General features: G+C 43.6%; 1 protein-coding gene across 7 annotated transcripts in view; it reads right to left on the bottom strand.

The window, feature by feature from the left end:
- Positions 1–1220: 1220 nt before the first annotated feature.
- The window catches only part of LOC140741979 (transmembrane and coiled-coil domains protein 1-like), a 110391-nt gene continuing 83870 nt past the window's right edge, over positions 1221–27741 (bottom strand). For 4 of the 7 annotated variants that reach the window (XM_073072617.1, XM_073072622.1, XM_073072616.1 and 1 more), the window contains 3 exons: positions 25382–26292; positions 7665–7800; positions 1221–3090 (listed from right to left, as the gene is read on the bottom strand). In XM_073072617.1, the coding sequence (XP_072928718.1) occupies positions 2776–3090; positions 7665–7800; positions 25382–26292 (1362 nt within the window). In that variant the 3' untranslated portion in view covers positions 1221–2775. Of the gene's footprint in view, positions 3091–7664; positions 7801–13509; positions 16042–25216; positions 25284–25381; positions 26293–27741 lie in introns of those variants that run through there. The other 3 variants (XM_073072619.1, XM_073072620.1, XM_073072618.1) reach the window with 3 other exon arrangements.

A 27741-nucleotide genomic window follows, 5' to 3' on the forward strand; every position in this document is an offset into this window, starting at 1 on the left:
CATTCAAAGATGTCGTCACTTCACGAATCAATATCAATTTTTTAATGCGACACCGACTCCATTTTGAAATAAAGTCTCCAAAGACCTTTAAGAGGTGTCTAATTATATAGTTTCACAATCAGCTCTATTTAAGGAAAATGAAAATGCCCATACTGAAAAATAGAAATCCATCGTATCAAAATATATTGAGTTAAATGGATAATGAAAAAGATAGAAATAAAGATTAGAATGTTTTTAAAAAAACGTTATCTAAACAAACGAAAAAGGCTGAAAAAGAAAAAAAAATCATATCATATCGTATCTGAGGAACTCGAAGTAGCAGATAGGCTATCAATGAAGGTCTGCGCCTCTGCAACCCAATCGAAACGTTTAGAATCACCGTTCCTAAGCTTGATTCGGAGCCAGGCTGGATAGGCGAGAGACGGATGAAGTCCACGATCGTAGAGAACTTTCATTACTCCTCTGTATTCAACACGTTGACTCATAACTTGAGGTGCATAGTCCTCTACTAAATGGATAGCATGACCTTTATATTGAAGCGTTTTACGTCGGCGAGCTTCTTTAATTAGTGAATCCTTGATTTGGTAACGATGGAGGCGAATTATCACTGGACGTGGTCTCTGGAGGACTGGAAAGTATTTCGCTTCCAAAGATCTCATAGAAAGTTTGAGAAAAATTCGACAGGAGATCCCCCTTCAACATTCTCAGGCAAGCCAAGGATTTTGGCGTCTACTCCTGCTTTCAAGGTCCATAACTTTAAGAGTTAACTTGCTATTATGCTCCTTTAGGGTAGAGCAAACTCTTTCCAGGTCTTTACAACGACGGTCTAGTTTCTCCGTGACTTCTTCAACATGTGATAAACGTTGAGTGTGATTCTCCAGTGTAGAGTTAATTTTATCCAGTTTCAGCTCCAACGAACTAAATTGAGAAAACATATCTTGTTGGGTTTGTTCTAACAGCGCCACAATTTCACTCAAGGTTGCTCCCGATGGAGTGTCTTTTTTTGCCGATTTAGTAGGCTTAGATACACTCATTGTGCAGCCAGCAACTTCAATAGTGGGAGGAAGAGCAAGAAATAAATGCAGGTATATGAAACGGAGCAGAGCAATAGTTTTAGCGACTTAAGCTACCACCATCTTAACCGGAAGACGTGTTGCATCTGATCCTCAGCCCAATCAAACATTCATGAAGACTTTTAATGAAGGAAGAATGGGAATGAATATAGCCAAGGTCTTTATTTAAAGTACAGTACAGTAACTGCCCAGTAACCAAGATGCAATGCAATCAGAAAGTAGCTGTAAACTAACTACAGTGTTAATTCCTTGAGTGTCTCTCATATCTCACACAGCTCCTTGCATGCAGTGCAGCTGTACTGTGCCTTCCAATGGCTCAGATTATCCACCACTCAACCTAAAGAAATACCTTCACAGCAGCAAATCAGTGGATAACTGTATTAATAAAGCTTTGATTTATATTGATAAAGCCAGCCTCATTTCAGCCTTAATTCCCAATTCTGAAGGCTGCATTGCAGCTGGTCTTACACTGGCTTCTGCGCAGCTTACTTTGTGCTTTGAAACTCTCAGTTTCTAGTAAGATTGTGGCACCTGATGTTGACGTCCCATTCTAAAATGGGGGAAACTGCAAACTCTCAGGATGGACCTTCCTTGTGGAAGTGGGGAGCCCACACACTGCTGCCCAAACAAGTTCCACGTGGAGGCATCTCTCTAATTGATGTAACTGGGAAACTCTATGTCATAGAGCAGAGGCAATCCTAACTGTACAAAGACCATTTCACAACACTCAGCAACTGTCAACCATGCTGCTGCGAATAAATCAGACTTCTTCACTTCACTGGAGGTAGCTGGGGTGGGCAGCTTTAGGCAGGGTAGCATCATTAGAGGCATTTGGAGCACTGCCCTTTGCCCAGGATCAACTGAGCCCAGTTTGGGGCTGTAATGAATTAGAATGGGATGCTTCAAGATGGATGGGGTCAGTTTAGGGATGGCAAAGGATGGGATCTCTATGAATGTAAATTATTTAATTTAAAAGACTCTACACATATTTAAGTTAAATTAAAATTCATTGCTAAAAACGTGCCTATTTTAGAAGCAGAATGGAAGCACTGAGACAGTTGAGCATTACACTCTTCAAGTATGTTAATCACATGGGAAGGGGTTGGGTGGAGTGTGTGAGCTTCAAGGCAAGGAGGATGCCAGTGATCTCCTCAATAAGCACACAGTCACTCCATGGCATGGGATACTGTGCCATTCCCACCCTCTCACGTACAGGAGCCGGATTGGCCAACAGGTTCACTTTAAAAATGGGTCTGAGGGTTCCCTGAATACACATTGTTTTGGTGAATTTTTGGAAGGTGGAACGTGCCATATTTTACAGTAAGATACTTTCCAATACCACAAAACTGGACGTAGTCAAACAAAATATAAAATATTTCTCTACAGAGAGATGGTGCACTAAATTTCAAGCAGTTTTGCTATTGTTTCTCTCCTCCCTTGAGATATTTGGAGACTGAGAAGGTTAGCAACAAAGCATTTAACAAACTTATGCTCTGCCAGTTAGTACCTAGGTTGCAGAAAGGATCTCACACGATCATTACACAAATCACCAACCAATCAGATTTACGTGAACCTTCAAATCCCATGCCCAGTGTAGTCAAAGAAAGAAGTGTCCTTCAAATGTAAACAAATCCACTCAGTGTCCATGTACATTGCTTAAACAGTCTGTAATTCAAAGTGGACCCAAGTTCACATCTTAGGATCAAGTAGGGGACCAAGCAAATTGCCCAGCATACCAGGTGAGCACCTTCCAGTTTCTCCACATCACCACTACCAAGATCAGCAAAAACAAAGTGCAGAACGTCCTGCTTCGTGTCTTCATTAGTGGCACCAAGCAGTTGGTCAGAGTTGAGATAAAAACTAGGAGCACTGCAATCACAGCCAGTAGCACGTTGATGAGCTTGCCCAGCAAGGTGCGCGCTGTACCATTCTCCAGACCCTCCAGCTGTACCACCTGCTGTTGTTGCTGCTGTAGTTCCATCTTGGAGATACGAGTCTGACAGGCTTCCAGAGCCTCCTGTGTGATTCAGAGAGTCAGATAATAGTATTTGTAACATACGTACTTTGATAATAAATTTACTTTGAATTTTAGTGAATATCTGAATGAAGCTGGCACAGGAGGCAGTGAAGGAAAGCACAATTACAACACTTAAAAGGCATTTAAACGGGTACTTCAATAGAAAAGGAGTAGAGACATAGAAACAATGCGGACAGATGGGATTTGGTGTAGAGGTGTTGTGGTTGGCATGAACGAGTTGGGCTAAAGGGCCCAATTCTATGCAGTACAATTCTATGACACTAGTAACACACACAAAATACTGAAGGAACTCAAGGATAAGTAACAGGAGATCAATGGAGTGGGAGAATGGACAAGGGAGTCGCGTAGGGATTGATCCCTGAGAAAAATAGAAAATGGTGGGAGGGAAAGATATGCTTGGTGGTGGGATCCCATTGGAGATCGTGCAAGTTACGGAGAATTATGTGTTGGATGCAGAGACCACTGGGGTGGTAGGTGGGTGTTACTTGGATTTCCAGTGTCTGTAGATTTTCTTGTCTCTATTATACTATGTTCATAGTAAAACACATTGATGAAGGTAGTGCAGCGGATGTAGTACATTTGGATTTCAGTAAGGCATTTGAGACATGAGATCCAAGGAGACCTTGCTTTGTAGATCCAGAATTGGCTTGCCCATTGAAGGCAAAGGGTGGTTATAGATGGGTCATATTCTGCATGGAGGACAGTGACCAATGATGTTCTGGGACCCCTCTGTAATTTTTATAAATGACCTGGATGAGGAAGTAGAAGGGTAGGTTAGTAAGTTTGCTGATGACACAAAGGTTGGAGGTGTTGTGGATAGTCTGCAGGGTTATCAGAGGTTACACTGCGACATTGATAGGATGCAGAACTGGGCTGAGAAGTGGCAGAAGGAATTCAACCCAGATAATAGTGATGTAGTTCATTTCAGTAAGTCAAATTTGAAGACAGAATATTAATGGTAAGACTCTAGGCAGTGTGGAGGATTAGCGAGATCTTGAGGTCCGTGTCCGTAGGACACTCAAAGCTTCTGCGCAAGTTGACAGTGTTGTTAAGGCGGCGATTGGGGCGTTGGCCTTCATCAACCATGGGATCGAGTTCAAGAGCTGCGAGGTAATGTTACAGCTATATAGGACCTTAGTTAGACGCCACTTGGAGTACTGTGTTCAGTTCTGGTCACCTCACTACAGGAAGGATGTGGATGTTACAGAGAGAGTGCACAGGAGATTTGCAAGGATGTTGCCTGGATTGGAAAGCATGCCTTATGAGAATAGGTTGAGTGAACTTGGCCTTTTCTCCTTGGAGTGATGGAGGATGAGCGGTGAGCTGATAGAGGTGTATTAGATGATGAAAGGCATTGATTGTGTGGGATACCCAGAGCCTTTTTCCCAGGGCTGAAATGGCTAACACAAGGAGGAACAGCTTTATGGTGCTTGGAAGGGGGAGGTTTTCCCACACAGAGTGGTGGGCACACTGCCAGCGACAGTGGTAGAGGCAGATACAATAGGGTCTTTTAAGAAATTCTTAGATAGGTACATAGAGCTTAGAAAAGTAGAGGGTTATGCGGTAGGGAAATTCTAGGCAGTTTCTAGAGTAGGTTACATGGTGGGCACAACATTGTGGACTGAAGGGCCTGTAGATTTCTATGCTTCTATATGTTGTTTTATACTTAATTCCTTATTCTTGCTAAACCCTTGATTCTCTGATATACCATAGATTCCGGATTTTAAGCCGCTACTTTTTTCCCACATTTTGAACAGCTTTGAACTCTGCGGCCTTTAATCCAGAGCGGCTAATACATTAATTTTTTCATGCCGCCTCGTAAACATTTTGCCTCGTAACAGTAGACCAATAAAATTGATGAGTAGTTCACAGAGGTCCAATGAAATTGTACGATAAATCAAGCGCACTTTCACAATTAAATTATTGTAAATCAGTCATTTGTACTCACCCTCATCAACATGGAAAACACTCGAAGAAAAGCATTGTGCTGCCTTTATGGCAGTTATTTAGTTTATAATATTTTCGCTTAGTAATTCATTTTCTAGTTAAAGTTAGAAGAGTTTTAACTATATTTGTTTTCTGTACTACATCGCGGGATGCTATGACGTCACACCCGGTTTCGCCGCGTCTTGTGGGATACCGGTTTGCGATAAACGGGAAGGAGGGGGTCGAGCGGCGGAGCGGCATTAGATCTGAGCGAAACGCTGCTTTTAAATGCCGTTTGCGATAAACGGGAAGGAGGGGGGCGAGCGGCGGAGCGAAAACGCTGCTTTTAAGTTAAAGGCGATCAATAACTTTTCCTGGTAGGCTGCAGTATATATATTTTTTACCAGTCGTTAGGAGATATTGGAATGTTGTTCAGTAAAGAAGTATACGCAACGTATATTTAAAAGTAGCCGCGTTACGGGCACGGTTCGAAAAAAAGCATTTGCAATATGTATTTGTTTTTGTTACCATATGGATTTAATTAAAAGTTAAAAAATCCTCACGTGTAATATCTTTCTGTGTAAATATCTCATATTACAACGTGGGACACCTGCGGCCGAAAATCCGGTGCAGCCTAAAATCCAGTGCGGCCTAAAATCCGGTGCGGCCTTTACAAGTAAAAAATTGATTTTATTTCTAAAATTAGAGCCAGCGGCTTTTAATCAGGTGCGCTCTGTAGTCCGGAATCTACGGTACTCAAAAAAGTTTTGTCTTGTTCCATGTTAATTTGTCCTGCTATTTCTTTGTTTGGTGATGTCTAACTGTAAGGGGCCCAGACCTTAGTTAATAATCAGTCATGCAGCATGGTACTGGCCCTTTGGCTCATCTGGTCCAGGCCAACCAACATGCTCCATCCAAGCTTGTCCCATTTGCCAGTGTTTGGCCCACGAACTTATAAACCTTTCCTATCCATGTACCTGTCCAACTGTCTTTCAAATGTTATTAATGTCCTCAACCACTTCCTCTGGCAGCTTATTCCACATAAAAAAGCAAATAGAATCTCCTCATAACCTCCCAGCTTTTATACTCGATGCCTTGACTGATGAAGGCCAGCATGCTAAAATATTTCCTCACCACCCTGTCTACCTGTGACTCCACTTTCAAGAAAATGCTGTAAGTCCTTCTGTTCTACATCTCTCCCCAGATTCTTGCTGTTCACTGTGAAAGTTCTACCGAGAGTTGACATTCCAAAATGCAACACCTCAGTTACCCAAATTAAACTTTATTTGACATTCCACGGCCCACTTACTCAGCTAAACAACTTCCCCCAGTAACTTTTGGTCATCTTCTTCATTGTCCACTATAACACTTAAAGTGTCACCTACAAACTTACTAACCATGCCTTGTACATTCTTCTCTGAATCCTTCACATACATACAATAGATGACAAACAATGGGTCCAGCACCAAACCCTGAGGCACACGACTAATCATGGGCCTCCAAGAAACACCTTCCGCCATCACCCTCTGCTTTCTACCTTCAAGCCAGTTGTGCAACCAAATGCACAGCTCTCCCTCAATCCCATACAATCTAACCTTCCAGAGCAGTCTATCATGTGGAACCTTATCAAAGGCCTTAATGAGGTTCATATAAATCATGTCTATTGACCTACTCTCACTAATTTTCTTGGTCAGCTCATCAAAAAAGTTGTAAGGCACAATCAACTTGCCATACAAAGCCATACTGACTACCCCTAATGAATCCCTGTTTAAGTAATCTTATCCCACAGAATCCTCTCCAGTAACTTCCCTACCACAAATGTTAGACTCACTGGCCTATAGTTCCTAGGTTTTTCTTTGCCACCTTTCTTAAATAAAGACATTTGCCATCCTCCTGTCTACTGGCACCTCACCCTTGGGTAATGATGATACAAATATCTCAGCCAGAGCTCTTGCAATTTCTTGTCTAGCCTCCCACAGTGTTCTTGGACAAACATGCTCAGCACCTCCTCTACTGTATTGCAGATGCCACCATTTACTTTTCCTTGTTCTGAAGTGGTCATGTTAAAGCAGTGGAGGACCTTGCTCTTCTCCTGCGGCTCTTGCCGTTTCCCTATCTCTAGTTACTCTTTCTCCCTTACTGTACTAAAAACATATCTTAATATTTTTTCCTTACAACAGGGGACTGCAGGGAGAGGCAAGAACAGTGAGACCTCCATCTTACCCCATTGGTTGGTAAAGGGCTAAGAGTGAAGGTAATCTGAGGAAGAAGTAAAGGCAAGAAGGGTGGCTGGGTTGCAGTGGTAGAGGAGTCATCGGGGTGGGGGAGGGGAAGAAGGTGGATGAGGAGGCACAGCAGGAGAGAGAGATTAGGCTGGGGTTACAAGGATGTGGGTTGGTGAAAGGATCTGACAAATTGAGAGATGAGAATGGGGGAGGATTGAGAAAGAGGAGGGTGCTGATGGTGTCCAGAGAGGGAAAGAAGTGGAGCAAAACCATCACATTCACATTCCCACACTGTTTATGAATTATCAGAATTCAGTGAAGGACACAGCATATTCTCAACCTGACCTCTCAGGCTCAATTGTCAAAGATGAATATCACACTGGCTCATGTCTGTTGACTGACCTGAATGTCTTGTGCTCGCTCATAAGACTGGTAGGCGATCTTCTCCTCCATGCTCACTAGCTCCTGTTTCAGGTTGAGAATCTCGTGCTGGTGAAGCTCTGTCAGGTCATTGAGCTGATCCTCAAGCCGTTCACACCTAGAACAGGCAGCAGTACATGTCAGCCATCTTATCATAGCAGCCATGGAACCTCTATTTGCATTGGATGAACAGGCAGTATAAGAAGTGACAGTGAGTTCTCCATGACCTTTCTACCCAGTCCTCAGGAATGGTCATGGAGGCACCTGACCCTTCCTCATCATAAGCAGTAGTCCAAATGTTCCCTCCCTCACATCAAACCTTGCCAACTTCCAAATAATTATCCTCCTGGATATGAATGGAGCAATAGACTCAAAAGTAAAGTTCAGGGGAGTACAGCTAGATAAAATAACAAATAACGAATCCCACAGATTGAAGAGGAAGCTAACAGAGGAAACCCTGGGTAAGTGAACTCTGCACTGAAGAGTGATGGAGGGCACTTGTTTTGTCTGCCCCTTCACTTCAGTATCAATCGTCAATTGGCTCCACCTTGGTTTGTGGAACACTTTCCCTCTGGCCTTATCACAATTGTTTTTTAAATCCTCCCTTCACAGCTCAGTGTTAACTCATGGGCCTCAGGATTCATTAGGGAAATAATAATACATCCATGTGTCAAGAGATCAATGACAACCCATGTATAAACACAACACTTCATGAGCAAACTACCAGAAGATTAAAGTATTGGATGATTAATCAGAGAGCTGATCAGGCAGCCACAGCAATCATGAGGGCAGAGAGGAAGCAACATCAGCACTAATTTGATGGGAAATAGTTGGATGCAGTCAGGTTAGTCGTAGACACAAGAAATTGCATTGTGGGAAGATTAAGAAATGGTTTGCGTTCAACAACCACCAACAAAGACATCCTAAACCCAGCTGATAGTGGTTAAGTAATTTGAAATTAGGATTTCTATCAGTGATTGGGGAATGATCTGTAACACAAATGATGAAAATTTGCAAAGTTTTCTCCCTCGTCATAAATCACCCAGAGCGATGAAGGTTCTGAAACAGCTCCCATGGCTTCCATTCAGTGCTCTAAACTTAAACACTCAGGACTCTACAAATTCGATGGTTATTATAGCCTTCTCTTCAGTTCACTAGAAACGCTCTATCATCTTCTGAACAAACCCTTACTTATGTGAATTTCTACATTCACATCTTGACTTTGATGGACACATAGCCAAGAGGTACTGCTGCCCATCAATGCATGACTACACCTAGGACTTCCGGTATGGTGCAGATACAGCTAGCAGCATTATCAGTAAGGGCTCCCAGATGGTCCTAATTTTCCCTAAATAAGAAACGGTTATTTAAATAGAAAAGTGGGTCTTGTAGCATGAAAGGGGGAAATAAAAGAAAGACCAGAGGAAAACCACAACAAAACCCGAAGACAAGCGATAAGACACCGACCGACAGTGAGGACACTGACGACGGTGCTAGCAACCAAGCTGAACACGAGGATACGGAGTCTGTTCATGCTAACATCATGGCCGAAATACAGACGCTTCGTTCAGACATGAAAAAGGAACTGAGTGATATCTTCGGTTTTCTAAAGAAGAAACTGGTGGATTTCGGAGAAGAAATTAATCAGAAGCTGAATGCTATTGTTGGTGATTTAAAAGAAATAACAGGCAGAGTTGAGGACATGGAGCAAAGGGTGGCAAAAGTGGGGGAATGCAATGCTGAAGCCAGGGAGGTTCTTTCCCATACACTGGAACTTCAGGAGATTATTCAAGCTCGAATAATGGACTTAGAGGCGTATTCACACAGGAATAACATACGTATCCATGGAATTTCCGAGGGGGCAGGAGACAACATACAAGAATTTCTGGAAAAATTTATTAAAACAGAGTTGTCCCTTCCCGGTGCCTCTCTCAGCATACAACACTGCCATCGATCTCTTGGACCCAAACCACCACAAGGTTCCAACCCAAAATCCGTGGTCATCTTCTTTCTGGAGTATAAAATTAAAGCTCTGCTTGGAAAAAACAAGAGATTTATTACGACGGGAAAAGAGTATTTTTTGATCAAGACTACCCGACCGAAATACTTATGAAAAGAAAGGCTTACTCCACCATCAGAAAGACGCTTAAAGGAAAGGGGCTCCGGTTCCAGACTCTTTACCCAGCCAAACTTCGAGTGTTTCTTGACATTGGACGAGTCATCTACAATAACACATTGGAGGCGATGGACAACCTGAAGAACAGGGGATTTTTCCGGACTGTCCCAAGATCATGGCCCCCGCGGAAGGCACAACAAAACTGAGACAACTTTCCTGGGAGACAGCTGGTGCAAAATCCCACCAGGACCGAGAAACATGTCTGAAACACATCCAGGACAGCTAAAGGAATTTTGACGCAACGAAGATACTGCATGAGAGCTCTCAAAAGTATAGTGATAAAATATCCTTCAGCCAGGTCGGCAAAATCACATGTACCCTAACACCAAACTATAATTGACTTTGTATTAAGAACTTAAAAATAGAACATAAACAATTTTTTCTCTGTAAGCTCTTATTACTAACTGACCACAAACCTGGGAGCTGATGTTTGATTTTGCGTTTTTTTGTGCACTGTCCTGATTTCAATTATTCAGAGACATCAACCTGCAGTAGGAGGGGCCCCTTCGGGTTTAAGCGCTTCCCCCCGACTTAGAAGTTTAGTTTAAACTACAAAGATGGAAGTCACAGATGTTATATGTTTTGTTTATACGTTACATGTTAGTTTGTTGTACAGACAGAAGTTCATTTGTTTAGGTCATCTAGGGATATTTAACTATTTATATAAACCCTTTTTTTATTGGCATGGAATGCCGTATTAAGAATACAGAGTAGTCACTGTTAATGTGAATGGGTTACAGAACCCAATCAAAAGGAGTAAGGCTACAGCTAAAATGAAGAGAGAAAAACAAGATATAATTTTTTGGCAAGAAACTCACCTTTCAAAGATTGAACATGAGAAGTTACGCAAAATGGGATTTAAAAATTGTTATTACTCTTGAGAGGGGTAACACAAGGGGAATTGCAATATTAATCTCAAATAAAGCAAATTTCCAGTTTTCCCTCACAGATTACAGACAAAGAAGGGCGTTATTTATTGGTGAAGGGTTTTATTGATCATAAAGAAATTACACTACTGAATGTTTACAGACCACCAGCAAATGATAAACAGCTGATTAAAAAGGTTTTTAATATGATATCGATGGAAACATCTGGTGTGGTAATATGTGGGGGGGGGGGGGGACTGGAATATTCAATTACATCCTTCCCTGGACTCCTCAAATAGAACAAAAAAGATAAATCCGGAAACATTACATGTCAAGAAACTGCTCAAAGAAATGGGCATGATAGATATATGGAGAGAGTTACACCCACTTGATAGATGGTTCACCTTTTTTCCTCACCCCCACTCCATGTACTCGAGAATAGATTATGTTTTCTACATTCAATTCAGAGAGACACAAGATTATAGAATATGATATAGGGGTAAGACACATCTCTGACCACACAGGGGATTACTTAACATTACATTTAGACAACAAACCCAAAGATACCTTGTGGAGACTTAATACCAGTCTTTTGAATGATCCCCTATGTTTAAAATACCTAAAGAAAGATTTTGAAGATTATGTGATATATAATGATAATAGAACTGTATAATACATATTATTAATATATATTAATATCTATTATATAATATTAATATATGTTATATTATATATAATATATATAATGATAAGCGCACTGTGGGATGCTGCAAAAGCTGTTATTAGGAGTAAACTCATAAAGTGGTCAGCTCAGAAGAAAAAGGAAAAAGAGAAACAAATCAAGAAGGATCTTATTGAAAAACTACAATTTTTGGAGAGTAAGCATATGGAGCATAATAACAGTAACGTCTTGAATCAAATTTTGGATACAAAATGAACTCTAAATAACCTTTATGGAAGTTGAGAAGAGAGCTAAGTTTGTTAAACAAAATTTCTATGAGAATGGTCCCAAATCTAAGAAATTACTTGCATGTAGAATACGTAAACAATAGGCTGAGAGATCTATACAAAGGGGGAAAGACCCCCAGATTAATAAGATGCTTCACAAATTGGAAGACATTCAAAAATCTTTCGAAACATACTACACAATGTTATACGTTCAACCCAAAGCAGCAGAGTTAGCAGACATATCTAATTTCTTAACATCCTTAGATTTACCATCTGTAGGAACGGAGCAAAATAAACTAATAACTCAGGAGATAACAGAAGAAATAGGTCAGGCTATATCAGCATTAAAAACAAATAAAACCTCAGGTGCTGATGGCTATCCAACAGAATGTTACAAAACTGTCAGAGATAATAATACCAATACATAAGGAATGTTTTAATTATGTTCTCGGAGGAGGGGAGACCCCGTTGTCTTGGAATCAAGCAATAATTTCAGTAGTTCCTAAAAGTGGTAAGGATCAGACTGAATGCAGGCCCAATATCTGTTCTAAACATTGATTATTTGCATCAATATTAGTAAAAAGATTGGAAAATATAATTCCAGATCTAATTGACACAGATCAAACAGGTTTTGTAAAAAAGTAGGCAAATCCAGGACAATATGAGACGAGCCCTTCATCTCATTGTCCATATGAGCAAAAATAACCTGGAATCTCTAGTTATTAGCCTTGATGCTGAAAAGGCCTTTGACTTGGTACGATGGGAATATCTTTATTTGGTACTTAAGCGGTTTGGCTTTAATAATCAGGTAGTTAGATGTCTGAAATCTTTATATTCTTCCCCTACAGCCAGAATTAAAATAAATGGGAATTTATCTAAAACAATATTTCTTGAAAGGGGATGTCGACAAGGATGAACCCTAAAGCCAGTGGTCCCCAACCACCGGGCTACCCAAGCATGTGCTACCGGGCCGCGAGGAAACCATATGATTTGACGATATGAATCAGCTGCACCTTTCCTCATTTCCTGTCACACACACTGTTGAACTTGAACGCATGCGAGGTCATTACGCACACAAAGTCATTACCCATGCAAAGTCCTCAGTTGCCTAAACGCAGTGATACCCTTGCGCCAGGGATAACTGGTTGGTCTCGGGTAACCAGCCGCCTCACACGGCTGGTGAGAAGTGCCGTAGCTACTGGTCTGGAGCGCGGACAGATGGGCGCCGCCTCTGAACCTGTTTAGGACACCGAATGTTCGTGGGGAACTTGGTGCTAAAATATTCGCAAATGACCTAATTTGGGCTCAGGGTTTCATAAGTAGCAGAACAGCTAACTTGCTGTGATCTACTGAAAGTCATCCCTCCAGCCAAACTTTTGTCGGCCAATAGATCCTACCTACCTACGAGAGGGGCAGGCACGTGCCCTGTCGCACTCCTCGCTCAGTCGGTCGCTCTCTCTGGACTGTGACTGCCGCAGCCCTGGTACGGGGAACTCCAGCCCTTACCTTGTCCTCTCACTGGTGTGTCACAATGATTTTATATGTTCATACGAGGAAATTATGCGCTGTGTTTAAGATCCAAACATTACTTAAAATGTTATGATGCTATTTATTTATAAGTGAGTTATAATTGACTTATCACTATATTCATGCAAGGAAAATATGCGCTGTGTTTGGTATTAAGTTAATTAAATAAACCCTTTTAGAAATGAAATTGAATGTATTAGCCACTTATAAGTGACTTATAATTGACTTATCACCTATAATATAGGTCCTATATTTTGGTCGTTATTAACAACCCCACCACCACCGCCGCCCCCCCCATCAGCCAGTCAGCAAGAATATTGTCAATATTAAACCAGTCCGCGGTGCAATAAAAGGTTGGTGACCCCTGCCCTAAGCCCCACACTTTTCGCTCTTTTTATCGAGCCATTGGCCCAGGCAATTACAGAAGACAAGATTTTAACAGGTGTTCTGATCAGAGATACAGAACGTAAGATTTGTCTGTATGTGGATGACATTCTCGTGACTCATACCAGTCCCAAAGCAGGTTTGTGTAAATTATTATCCCTGCTGAAAGATTTCGGTTCCAACTCTGGCTACAAATGAAATTTACAAAAAACCCAAACTTTAAATTTTAATTATGAACCACAAGAAAATATTTACAGAATGAGTAAATTCAAATGGAAAGGTAATATTAATACCTAGGAGTGCAAATACCTGAAGACTTGTCTACTATCTACGAACATAATTATATTCCCATAACAGCTGATATTAAGGCACACTTAAATGGATGATCATTGCTGCCAATGAATATGTATAATCGAATAGAAGCCATAAAGATGAATGGATTACCTAGACTGCTGTTTCTTTTACAATCATTGCCTGTTGAAGTACCTTTTAAGCAATTTAATGAATGGAAAAGAATGACTTCAACATTTATTTGGGGAAAACAGAAACCAAGAACTAGATTTCAGACATTGCAGCTGCCTAAGGATAAAGATGGATTTGCTGTGCCTTGCTTTGAAGACTATTATAGAGCAGCACAGCTGCGCAGTCTGGTCTGTTGGTGTGACCCTAATTGTGATGTAAAGTGGAAGGATTTAGAACAAAGTCTAATAAATATCCCTCTGCAATCTTTACTGGGGGATAAAACACTCCAAAAGAAGCATTTAAATAAACTGAATAAGTGGACAACAGTCCCTCTGAACATCTGGTATAAAGAATTTAAAGACCCAAAATTTGAAAGAAACATAAGAATACTAGGTTGGGTGGCACATGACACAAGAATTCCTTCCACCACAATTGGATGGTAGATTTACACATTGGACAAGTAAGGGAATTACCTGATACTGTACAATATCCTCCATTAAGGGTTTGGAGTCCTTTCAACAACTCATAGAAACATACCACTTAGAGAAACAACACTTCTTTAGATATCTTCAACTAAGACAATATTTTAATAAAAATATTAAAACTATTGGAGAGAAACGGTTAAGTCTGATTAATATATTCATTGATGTGTATAAAGGTAATATTAAAAAGAAACTGATAACCAGGATTTACTCGATTTTACATTCTCTCCACAATGTATGTTAAATCAAAGTGGGAGAAAGAAGCCAACATAAAATTGACAGAAGATGATTGGTTAAACATATGCAGCACCAGGGGCATATCTACGGAAAATAGAACCTATGATAAGCACTGAAACTGTGCCCCTGTCCAAATATCTGACACCCATCTTTTAGATAATTTTATCATAATATCAGCTCAAAAATACAAGTCAAGTTCGTTAATCTTTTAATTAACAAATTATGGCACTACATGAAAATTATAACTGCACTTTCCTGCTTTCACTGATGCAAATTGGTCTATGATGTGATCATAGTTTTTTCAGTTTTTTCTCTTTCTACACTCAGCAGAGCAAGATCACAGAGTCTGCCTTGACCCATGGAGGCTCTCAAATATGAAAATATTAGTTTTAACTTGCTGAATGATCTCTCATAGCTGGCGATGGAAACTGCAATGGTTAGCATTATTTGAATAGCAATGCAAAGATTGGGGAAGACGCTCTCATCTCCATACTGAACAATAAATTCAAGAAGCTCTTCAGGTCTTGATATTTTCATGTTGACCCGCCTTGATAGCAACATTCTGCAATCCAAAATTTCTTCATATAGCTGCTGTCCATCAACATCAGAGCTATACAATTCGCCCAAGTTTTCGTACTTCTTTAGGTTGTTACTGTCGGTGCAGTAACACAGTCCCTCGACATCGAGAAGGAACCTAAACTTGGCGTCAGTGTCGTGCAAATGAGTGAACCTTTTGTCCATTTCTCCGCGAAGACGGTCGAGTGTTCCCTTCATAACTCTTTCCATTTCCTCCTTAGGTGTTAACCCAGCATCTCTCGAATTCTCATCAGCAATTCATTTCTTTCGCTTTTGACGTCTTTCAACTTTAATATTCCATGCTTGACAGAGACTGACTTCTTCTTTGAGTGACTCACTGACCAACACCATTCTTTCATCATAAAAATGACCTCGGAGGGCTTTCAAATCCAGGGCAGCATCGTGGAAGTTCATGCTAGGATCCTGCAGCCTCTTTTGAATACAGTCAATGCGAATGAGTACTTTGTTCCAAAATCCTAGCAAAATCAGAAAATCGTAACTCAACATGCAGTTGTACAGCTGCCTTGTGTCACTTCTTGATTCACTGGTCTCGTTTTCATTGTCTATCATGTCCTGGAGAACTTGAAGTATCTCTTCAAAGTACTTGTTGATGGGCTTCCCTGCTTCTGTCCTTGCACTCCACCTGGTTTCGGACTCCGACTTAACAACCACAGGCACGGTATTTTTCAGTTTTCCCAGCGCTGTATTGAACGAGAGAAAAACACGTAGAGAGCTTCGATGGTTCCAAAAAATGTGACCATCACTGTATCAAAGACAAATCATACATCTGAAGAAAATTCTTTTTTCACTATCCGAGGATGGCTTGTCTGACTTTAATAGAAACTGCTCAGTGGTGCCCCCCTTCAAGTGGCACCCAGGGCACATGCCATACCTGCCTTACCTTAGATACGCCACTGTGCAGAACACATTCAAATACTTCAAGCTCAGGTCTGTGGAGGGAATTCACCTGGAAGAATACCTTAAGATTTTTCATAACGCCAAAAATAAAGAAGGTACAAAGTAACAGACCTGAACAAGGTCAATGTTGGAGAATGTGGCTGATCACTTTCATATTTTCTGGGAGCGTCCAAAGATTTTGTCTTATTGGTTAGATGTGGTAACAGAGATAAGGTCAATAATTAGCCCAGAGATTAATTTTGATTTTAACGTTACTTATTTGGGTAACGTACCAAATGAACTCAAAAAGCATGAAAGATATTTGTTACAAATACTACTAAGCAGCCTGTAAGAAAGCGATTACCAGGAAATATCTAAGTGAAGAGTCTCCTACAGTCTTGGAATGGATAAAAATAGTTCAAGAAATTTGTGCAACACACACAAAATGCTGGTGGGAAGCAGCAGACAGCATCTATAGGAAGAAGCACTGTCGACGTTTTGGGCTAATGTTTTTCGTCAGGGCTAACTGAAAGGAAAGATAGTAAGAGATTTGAAAGTGGGGGGGAGGGGGAAATGCGAAATGATAGGAGAAGACCGGAGGGGGTGGAGGGGAGCACCAGGGGGAGATGGAGAACAGGCAGAGTGATGGGCAGAGAGAGAAAAAAAAGGGGGGGAATCTAAATAAATCAGAGATGGGGTAAGGAGGAGAGGAGGGGCATGAATGGAAGTTAGAGAAGTCAATGTTCATGCCATCAGGTTGGAGGCTACTGTTACGTATCCCGTAACTGGATCACTTACCAGCAAAGATAGAGAGGTCCGCTGAAGTCTGATGGTACCATTTTCAAACGTTTTTATTTATAAAGGGGCACAAACGTAAGGTTAATACAAACATTCAGATAACATACGTTGTCAATACTCAATCTAAAGCGCAGGGGTAGTACTACTCAATAAGAAATAAGCTCTATCGTTGTCTAGGGGTTAAACGATTTGTCCGATGGAAAATATAAAAGTCTCGCCAGTTCATGGAGGCTTTTTGCCGCTTGAGGGACCGCTGGGTGTTCACGGGTTGGAGAGAGAAAATAAACTTGCCAGCCTTCTGGACTCAAAGCGTGAGATCGAGAACGGGAGTTCTTCGTTGTCAGTCCGAAATCCTTTTCGGGGTTATTTGCCACTCGATTCCCAAGCTAGGGGATCCAAATCACACGTGGCTTCCGAGCAGCTTCCCGTTATTACGAGAGGCATGAGCGATGGTCTCCGTCTGGTGCGTCGCTGGAGTACCGCCTCCAGCAGTCTCCTTTTTATCATGGCTGGCAGATTTGTAAATGTCAATCAAGGTAGGGTGATACCATCCCCACACCACATGGCCCGAGGGTGTCCATGTCCCTGATAGCTGGCACGTACTATAGAGTTGCAATTCACACAGGTGCCTCTAAGAACAATGGTCAACTCCATTGCATTGTCTCTCATTTCCTGGGTCCAAGACCCGAATTAATAGCGATCTTGCAATTCTCCTGAAGGAGGGGGCTGGTCCCACACCCTTCGGCCCCTCAGAGCTGTGGTACATTCATAACACCCCCTTTCTTCAGAGCGTTTTCACCAGTGGTGGAAACGAAGTGATACAGAGTCCTACTGGATTTTTGGAATCTAACACAATACACAAGCTTTTCATTTCACTACAGAGCTACTCAGTTATACATTTAATTCAGCATCTAGATAAACAATCCACTAGCACATTATCACTCCCCTTAATGTGCTGTATCTTAATATCGAATTCTTGCAGCATCAGACTCCAGCTTAATAACCTCCAGTTTTTATTTTTCATATTGGCCAGGAATACCAACGGGTTGTGATCGGTATAGACCACTAGGGGTTTTTGCGCTGGATAAATGTACACTTCAAAATGTTGTATCGTCAACACAAGTGCCAACAATTCCTTTTCCACGGTAGAGTAATTCCTCTGGTGTACATTGAACTTCCGAGAGAAATATGCTACCGGGTGCTCCACTCCATCCCCGGCTTGCTGTAAGAGGACTGCTCCTGCAACCTCATCACTGGCGTCCGTCGCCAAGGAGAAAGGGGCTAACAAATCGGGTGCTTTTAACACAGGGTGATGGCACAATATGGCTTTTAATCTTTCAAAGGCATCCCGACAAGAATGACCCCATTCAAATTTTTCCTCCTTCCATAGGAGTTACAGAATTTCCGATAGTATCCCACTATACCCAAAAATCTCCTCAGGGCCCTTTTATTGTAGGGTACAGGGACCTCGGAAATAGCCCGGACCTTCGCCTGCACAGGGGCCAACTGCCCTTCTCCCACCACATACCCCAAATAGGTGATCGTGACATGACCAAATTCACTCTTTGCGAGGTTTACTGTAAGGTGGGCTGCCGACATGCGGGTAAACAGATTTTCTACAGCCTCCAGGTGCTCCCCCCAGATGTCATTCCAAACCACCACATCGTCAAGATAAGCCTTGGTGTGGGTTAACCCCTTTATCACAGCGTTTATCATCCGCTGAAATGCCCTGGGGCATTTTTCATCCCGAACGGCATAATGTTGTACTCATACAACCCGGACAGAGTGACAAAGGCTGAAATCTCTCGAGCCCTGTCCGTTAACGGAACGCACCAGTACCCCTTTAACAAGTCAATTTTTGTGATGTACCTCGCCTTCCCCACTTGATCAATGCAATCATCCACCCGGGGGATAGGGTAAGCATCTGTCTGGGTGACCGCGTTGACCTTCCGGTAATCGGCACAGAATCTTATGGTACCGTCCGATTTTGGGACAACCACACAAGGAGAAGCCCACGCGGAAGAGGATTCGCGGATTATCCCAGCAGCTAGCATATGTTCAATCTCCTTTTCTACGAGCTGGCTCTTTTCAGAATTCATCCGGTACGGAGCCTGTTTTATAGGTTGGGTTGGGAAGATGTACACCTTCGGGGAACATCTGGACATAAGTCTGCATGCCGGTTAATAAGCTGTATTACCTGCTCCCGCTGTTCGGGCTTTAAGTGGCTAACTTTCTCCGCAAGGCTTGCCAATACTATAGAGTTCTCCAATCTGGTGGGGACTATACCTATCTTTTCAAACCGTTCTGGCCCCTCCTTACCATCCTCCTCTACCTCATCGGCTTTCATGGCCGCCCCGACCACCGCGGGGGTGGTTTCATGGTACCTTTTTATCATGTTCACGTGAACTAACTGGGTTGGCTTTCGCCGGTCAGGGGTTTCGATCACGTAATTCAGCGAGTCTATTTTCTTATGCACTGTATATGGTCCTTGAAACCTCGCCTGCAGGGGGTGGGTAACTACCGGGAATAGGACCAAGACCTGGTTGCCTACATGAAACTCTCGGGCTCTCGCTTTCAGGATATACCACTGACTCATTTTTTCCTGAGAGTCTTTAAGGTTTTCTTTTGCCAAGGCGCATACTTTATGCAGCCTTTCCTGGAATTTCAGAACATAGTCGATCACACTGACTTGGACGGTCGGGCTAGACCACTTTTCTTTCAGTAGGGTTAGAGGTCCCCTGGGCCTGTGACCGAAAACGAGCTCAAACGGACTAAACCCCAGGGAGCACTGGACTGTATCCCTTACGGCAAATAACAAAAGGGGTAAAGCCTCATCCCAGTCTCGAACGTTCTCCTGACAATAAGCTTTTAGCATGGTCTTTAGGGTAGCGTGGAACCTTTCCAATGCTCCTTGGGACTCCGGGTGATACGCAGAGGCCAGAATCTGTTTTACCCCTAACCGTGTCATCATCTGCCGAAATGCGCTAGACGTGAATGTACTTCCCTGGTCCGATTGTATCTCCTTAGGCAGCCCCACTGTGGTAAAGAATTTAATAAGGGCCTTCACCACCATAGAGGTCCTAATATTACCCAGAGGCACGGCCTCTGGAAATTGTGTAGCGGCACACATCAGGGTCATGATATACTGCCACCCACTCGCAGTTTTAGGTAAGGGTCCCACAAAATGCACAATGTTTCGGGAGAAAGGCTCCTCGCATGCAGGGATGGGTCGGAGGGGTGCCTTAGGGATAACTTGGTTTGGCTTACCCACCACTTGGCATGTATGACACCTTTTACAATACTCAGTAATATCTTTTCTCAGGTTTGGCCAATAGAACTCTCTCTGAACCCGATTCACTGTCTTCGTTATTCCCAAATGCCCACCTAAAGGTCCCTTATGGGCTAAGTTCAAAATTTCATCCCGATATACTTTCGGAACTACTATCTGATGTACCACCGCCCAGTCCTCATCGACCGGTACCCGCGGGGGGGCCTCCATTTCCTCATCAACACCCCCTCCTTCAAGTAGTAACCCTCGGGTTCTGTCTCAATCTCGGTCTCAGAAAGAACCGACTCCCTCAAGGCTGTCAGCTCCTCGTCATTTCCCTGTTCCCGTACAAACTCTCTTCTTCCTAAGGACAGGTCTACCTCCCCACCTTTTCTCTCTCCTTCCTCCCTACTCTCCGGTTTACCTTCCTCTGACCCTCGCTGGTACAGAGTCGGTAGAAACGTCTCGGCCAAATCAAAACTGGCTAAATTTAAATGGCTCTCATTCTCAGCTGCCTTTTCGACATGCTGCGAGTGACCGCGTATGCGGGATAGACCTTAGGATCTGAGGGAGTGGCCTCAACCCTCGCAGGCTGGGTTGTCAGCTTCACGGCTGCACCCATCTTCCCACACGCTAGGTCGTTACCCAGAAGGACGTCCACGACTTCCCCCGGCAACTCCGGCAGGACCCCCAACTCCACTGGTCCCGACACCAACTCACAATCTAGAAGGACCCGATGCAAAGGCACCACTTCGGTCCGTTTTCCTACGCCTCTCAGGGCTACCTCTCCCGTCTGAGGCCCGAATTTCAACACGTTACCGCTAATTAATGATAGCTCCGCCCCGGTGTCTCTCCAAATCCTTACGGGAATTGGTGGGTCCCCCTCCCTCAAAGACACGGTTCCTTCGGAACTAAACGTCTCCCGCCCCTCCTGTATTCCATCTACCTGGGGCCCTCTGGTCGATTTCCTGATCGACGCAATACAGCCTATAGGGATAGCTGCTTTCCCTTTTTCTGGCTCCTTCCTCGGAGCGGGGCATTTTGATGCAATATGTCCCACCTTCCCACAATTAAAACAGGTCAAACCAGGAAATCTCCAGGTTTCCTGCCTGCTATCCTCACTTTTCCTACTAGCTCCCGGCGGAGTTTCTCCCCTCGCCGGCGGGCTTTCCCTACCATTCCGACGGTCTCACGGGTAACTTTTTGGCGAGGAAAACTTTATCCTGTGGGTTAGGGCATATTCATCTGCGAACCTAGCAATTTCTGAGGTGGACTTATTCGCCTTCTCATTCAAATACATCCGGATCTCCTCCGGAACACACCCTTTTAATTCCTCAATCAGAAATAACTCCCTGATATGCCCATAATCCCCGTCCACCTGTTCCGCGGTGCACCAACGGTCCAAGAGCACACCCTTTTCATAGGCTAGCTCGGTAATAGTTTGATTCCACCCTTTCCGTAAATTTCTGAACCTTTGTCTATACACTTCAGGTACTAACTCGTAACTCCGGAGAATGGCCTCTTTTACTTTGGCATAATTCTCCGCTTCCCCTTCCTCGACGGCCAAGGCCGCATATGCTCGTTGTGCCTTCTCCTTTAACACACTTTGTAACAACGCCACCCACTGCTCTTTGGGCCACTTTTGATTTACTGCCACCTTTTCAAAAAGCAAGAAATAACTATCAACATCCGACTCTTCGAATGGAGGTACTACCCTCAACTCCCGACTAACATTAAACCTCTCCTCTCGTTCTAACCCTAGATCTCTTCGCTCTTTCTTTAACTTCTCCATCTCCAAGTCATGTTCCCTCTGTTCTCGTCTCTCCTCATACTCTGCTTTTCAGCTCGTTCTCTCTCGTTCTTGGCTCGTTCCCTCTCGTTCCCGGCTCGTTCCCTCTCGTTCTCAGCTACTTCTAGCTCTTTTAGCTGAATTTCATGCTGTCTTTGCTTTTCAGCTTGGTCCCGCTCTTTTTCCACCTCTAACTCCTTTAGTTGGAGCTTCTGGTCCCTTTCTTTCTCTCTCTCAGCCGCTTCCAGCTGCTTCATTTTAAATTCATGTTCCAACCTTAATTTCTCCAACTCTAGCTGATCCATTCCACTCGCTGGTACTTTTTCAGGGATATTTTCCAAGACCTCAGCTTCGAACACTTTCTTCCCAATGTAATACTGAGTTATGGCCCCTCGCACCTCCCGCTTTTTCATGGACGACCTCACTTCTGCGAGGTCCAATCCCTTCGCCAAATTTAACAAGTCTGATTTGGTGGCCGCCTCTAGCGCCTCTACAGTCGGGTTTTTCATAAATTCATCCACGTCCATCTTTGCTGGTTTCCCGTCTGGCTACCAGCGTACCAGATCAAAATTTATTTATTTATTTATTTTTTGGCTTACAAACCCAATTCACTGCCCTCCCAATTTTGGTTTCAAATCCCGGACGAGCCCCCACGTTGTTACGTATCCCATAACTGGATCACTTACCAGCAAAGATAGAGAGGTCCGCTGAAGTCTGATGGTACCATTTTCAAACGTTTTTATTTATAAAGGGGCACAAACGTAAGGTTAATACAAACATTCAGATAACATACGTCATCAATACTCAATCTAAAGCGCAGGGGTAGTACTACTCAATAAGAAATAAGCTCTATCGTTGTCTAGGGGTTAAACGATTTGTCCGATGGAAAATATAAAAGTCTCGCCAGTTCATGGAGGCTTTTTGCCGCTTGAGGGACCGCTGGGTGTTCACGGGTTGGAGAGAGAAAATAAACTTGCCAGCCTTCTGGACTCAAAGCATGAGATTGAGAACGGGAGTTCCTCGTTGTCAGTCCGAAATCCTTTTCGGGGTTATTAGCCACTCGATTCCCTAGCTAGGGGATCCAAATCACACGTGGCTTCCGAGCAGCTTCCCGTTATTACGAGAAGCATGAGCAATGGTCTCCGTCTGGTGCGTCGCTGGAGTACCGCCTCCAGCAGTCTCCTTTTTATCATAGCTGGCAGATTTGTAAATGTCAATCAAGGTAGGGTGATACCATCCTCACACCACATGGCCCGAGGGTGTCCATGTCCCTGATAGCTGGCACGTACTATAGAGTTGCAATTCACACAGGTGCCTCTAAGAACAATGGTCAACTCCATTGCATTGTCTCTCATTTCCTGGGTCCAAGACCCGAATTAATAGCGATCTTGCAATTCTCCTGAAGAAGGGGGCTGGTCCCACACCCTTCGGCCCCTCAGAGCTGTGGTACATTCATAACACTACCCAGATGGAATATAAGGTGTTATTCCTCCAACCTGAGTGTGGCTTCATCTTGACAGTAGAGGAGGCCATGGATAGACATATCAGAATGGGAATGGGACGTGGAATTAAATTGTGTGGCCACTGGGAGATCCTGCTTTCTCTGGCGGACAGAGCGTAGGTGTTCAGTGAAATGGTCTCCCAGTCTGCGTCGGGTCTTACCAACATATAAAAGGCCACACTGGGAGCACTGGGCGCAGTATACCACACCAGCCGACTCACAGATGAAGTGTTGCCTCACCTGGAAGGACTGTCTGGGGCCCTGAATGGCGGTGAGGGAGGAAGCGTAAGGGCAGGTGTAGCACTTGTTCCGCTTACTAGGATAAGTGCCAGGAGGGAAATCGGTGGGAAGGGATTGGGGGGGACGAATGGACAAGGGAGTCGTGTAGGGAGCGATCCCTGCAGAAAGGGGGGAGAGGGAAAGATATGCTTGGTAGTGGCATCCCGTTGGAGGTGGCAGAAGTCACGGAGAATGATAGGTTGGACCCGGAGTCTGATGGGGTGATAGGTGAGGACAAGAACCCTATCCTGAGTGGGGTGGTGAGAGCAGATGTGCGGGAAATGGGAGAGATCTGTTTGAGAGCAAAGTTGATGGTTGTTTAAAAAAGGAAGACATCTCCTTCGTCCTGGAATGAAAAGCCTCATCCATGTCCAAATCCCATTCTGATACGTCTATCCATGGCCTCCTCTACTGTCAAGATGAAGCCACAAGCCACCAGGTTGGAGGAACAACACCGTCTGGGTAGCCTCCAACCTGATGGCATGAACATTGACTTCTCTAACTTCCGTTAATGCCCCTCCTCCCCTTCTTACCCCATCACTGATATATTTAGTTTTTAGCCCCCTCCTCTTTTTTCCTCTCTCTCTGCCTGTTCTCCATCTCCTTCTGGTGCTCCCTTCCCCCTTTCTTTCTCCCGAGGCCTTCAGTCCCATGATCCTTTCCCTTCTCCAGCTCTGTATCCCTTTTGCCAATCACCTTTCCAGCTCTTAGCTTCATCCCACCCCCTCCGGTCTTCTCCTATCATTTCGCATTTCCCCCTCCCCCCACTTTCAAACCTCTTACTGTCTTTCCTTTCAGTTAATCCTGACGAAGGGTCTCGGCCCGAAACATCAACAGTGCTTCTTCCTATAGATGCTGCCTGGCCTGCTGCATTCCATTAGCATTCTGTGTGTGTTGCTTGCATTTCCAGCATCTGCAGATTTCCTTGTGTTTGCTCAAGAAATTTGTGTTATGGAACGACTGACTTTCTCTCTGAGACATGCCACTAAAAAATTTGGAAAATACTGGGAAAATTGGACATTTTATTTGAACCTGAAATGACTTCTTCACTGTACATTTATTTGGCTTTAAGAACTTTGTTTTATTTCTTCCCATGAAGGAACCTGCAGAATGGACTTTAAAGTCATGGATCTTAAGGTCCCCTGAGACTTTGAAGGACAATTATGGACATAAGGGTTTGGTTAACCTTGAAACAGCAATGTAACCCATTTCTCTATTCATTTTTTCTATTATAAGATACAGATTTTACTTCACCTATGATGACCCTGTCTGTTTGTTTTTATCCTGTTTGTTCTGTTATTGGCAAAACAATAAAAATAAAGTTAAAAAAATGCATGACTACACCTTCTACACAGCTGTAGTGAAGCAGCCTCGTTTCACACTCTCAGATTACATCCACTGTACATGCATCCTAACAATGAGAAAGCATATAGTAGAGAATGAAATGCAAACAATTGGATTTTAACTGGAGGTGAGGGAGGTGAAGCAGGTGGTTCTGCTTAAGCCTACCTGTATCGTTCTTCCTGCAGAGTCCGTAACATTAATGTATAATCCCTCTGATAATGAGACTTCAAAGTGTCAAATGATTCTTCCAGCTGGGCCTGTGTCTCCTTCACTTGCTGCAGTTCTTGGAATATCCCTGCAAAGCCTGAGCAGGCAAAGTCCAGTGTGTTGGTTTTGGAGGTGGTAGATTCCAGGGGTGTCCCTGACACACTGTTAGCAGCAGACCCTGATGTGCCACTCGAGCATTCCTCCTCGCTGCCATATTTGAGGCTGGATTGCAGGTTGCCACAGATTTCTAGGCCCTTGAGGCACTCTTCTGCCTGCGCTTCATCCAGCGAGTCCTTAAGGGTGGGGATGTTGTCCACACTGCCAAACCTGTTGCGAAGGAGGGACGCTATCTCCCGTGGCTTGGAAACCACGGCACCTGCGGCTGAGTGGGTGGCTTGGGAGAAGCTGGAGAGACCCCCCCGCACGCTGCCCACGACGCCCTCACTGAAACCGGTCACCCTGGCCCCCACACCCCTCAGGCCCTGCTGCATATCCCGGAGTACGTCTTTGGGCTGCCGTGGCATGCCATTATGCTCGATCTCGCGCAACTTGCGGTGGCACTGCTCCAGCTTGCGCTGCAGCTGCAGGATAGTCTGCGCCGACTTCTGGTTCTTCTTCTCGAAGACTTGTTTGATGCGAGCCCCTTGCTGCCTGTCAGCGTTGTTGGCCAGCTTGAGGTACTCCGCCACATTGTCATCTCGGGCTGTCTGCTCTACCTTCAGCTGCTCCGTGAGCTTCAGCACCTTCTGCTGCAGGTGAGTAATGGCAGCTCTCGTCCTCTGGGGGTCCAGTGCACCATCCAGGCTATCCACACTAATCCCGCCATCTGAGCTCAAAGCAACCACACTGTTCACTTCCAGCCGTTCGACCTGTGGTAGAGAATCAAAGATAAGCTTATTATTTGCATGCATTTTTAAAAGGCTGGAGAGCCACCAGCTTGTAATCATGTTGATTAAAAACATGATTAATTCTCCACTTCCTCCCACACAAAGGCCAGAACTTTTCCATATGAAGTGAAGCTAATCTGAGACATTCAGCAAACACCAATAACTTGCTGCTGGGATAAGAACAGTTGTTGAAGCTACCACTAAACCAGATGGAAAGTTTAAACAGAAAAGCCCACAAAAAGTAGTAGATACAGCACAGGCGAATCCCTCCCCACCATTGAGCACATCTACAAGGACTGTTGTCGCAGAAAAGTAGCATCCAACATCAAGAGTCCCTTCCATCTAAGCTCTGCTTTCTTCTTGCTGCTGCCATTAGAAAGGAGGTACAGGAGCCTGAGGTCCCACACCACCAGGTTCAGGAACAATTATTACCTCTCAACCATCAGGCTCTTGAAGCAATGGAGATAACTTCACTCTCCCCAACACTGATCCCATTACCAAAGGATTCAATGAGTCTTCAACTCAGGTTTTCAATATTTATTGCTTATTTATTTTTTATTATTTTGTTGTTTTGTATTTTCAGTTTGTTCTGTTTTTCACATTGGTCGCTTAATTTTTGTTGTGTGTGGTTTTTCTATTGTGTTTCTTTGTATTTACTATGATTGTCCACAAGAAAATTAATCTCAGAGTGACATAATTGTGCCTTGTGCAGGAAGGCACAGAGTTGACTGTACTTCCTAAGAAGGTTGGCGTCATTCAATGTCTGTAGTGAGATGCTGAAGATGTTCTATAGGTCAGTTGTGGAGAGCGCCCTCTTCTTCGTGGTGGCGTGTTGGGGAGGAAGCATTAAGAAGAGGGACGCCTCACGTCTTAATAAGCTGGTAAGGAAGGCGGGCTCTGTCGTGGGCAAAGTACTGGAGGGTTTAACATCGGTAGCTGAGCGAAGGGCGCTGAGTAGGCTACGGTCAATTATGGATAACTCTGAACATCCTCTACATAGCACCATCCAGAGACAGAGAAGCAGTTTCAGCGACAGGTTACTATCGATACAATGCTCCTCAGACAGGATGAAGAGGTCAATACTCCCCAATGCCATTAGGCTTTACAATTCTACCGCCAGGACTTAAGAACTTTTTAAAAGCTATTATTAATGCTTTTTGAGATAGTGATTTAGATGCATATCATATTTTTTACTGAGTTAAGTATTGTATGTAATTAGTTTTGCTACAACAAGTGTATGGGACATTGGAAAAAAAGTTGAATTTCCCCATGGGGATGAATAAAGTATCTATCTATCTATCTATCTACAGTATATGTACTATGATACTTTGATAATAAATTTACTTTGAAGTGGGAATAAATGTGTGCACAGTACACTATCCTGGTTATCAACCATGAGTCTATTGAGTCTAATTGCTCCCAAAAATCTCC

The sequence above is a fragment of the Hemitrygon akajei genome, chromosome 19, assembly GCF_048418815.1.
Source record: "Hemitrygon akajei chromosome 19, sHemAka1.3, whole genome shotgun sequence".
NCBI lineage: Eukaryota > Metazoa > Chordata > Chondrichthyes > Myliobatiformes > Dasyatidae > Hemitrygon > Hemitrygon akajei.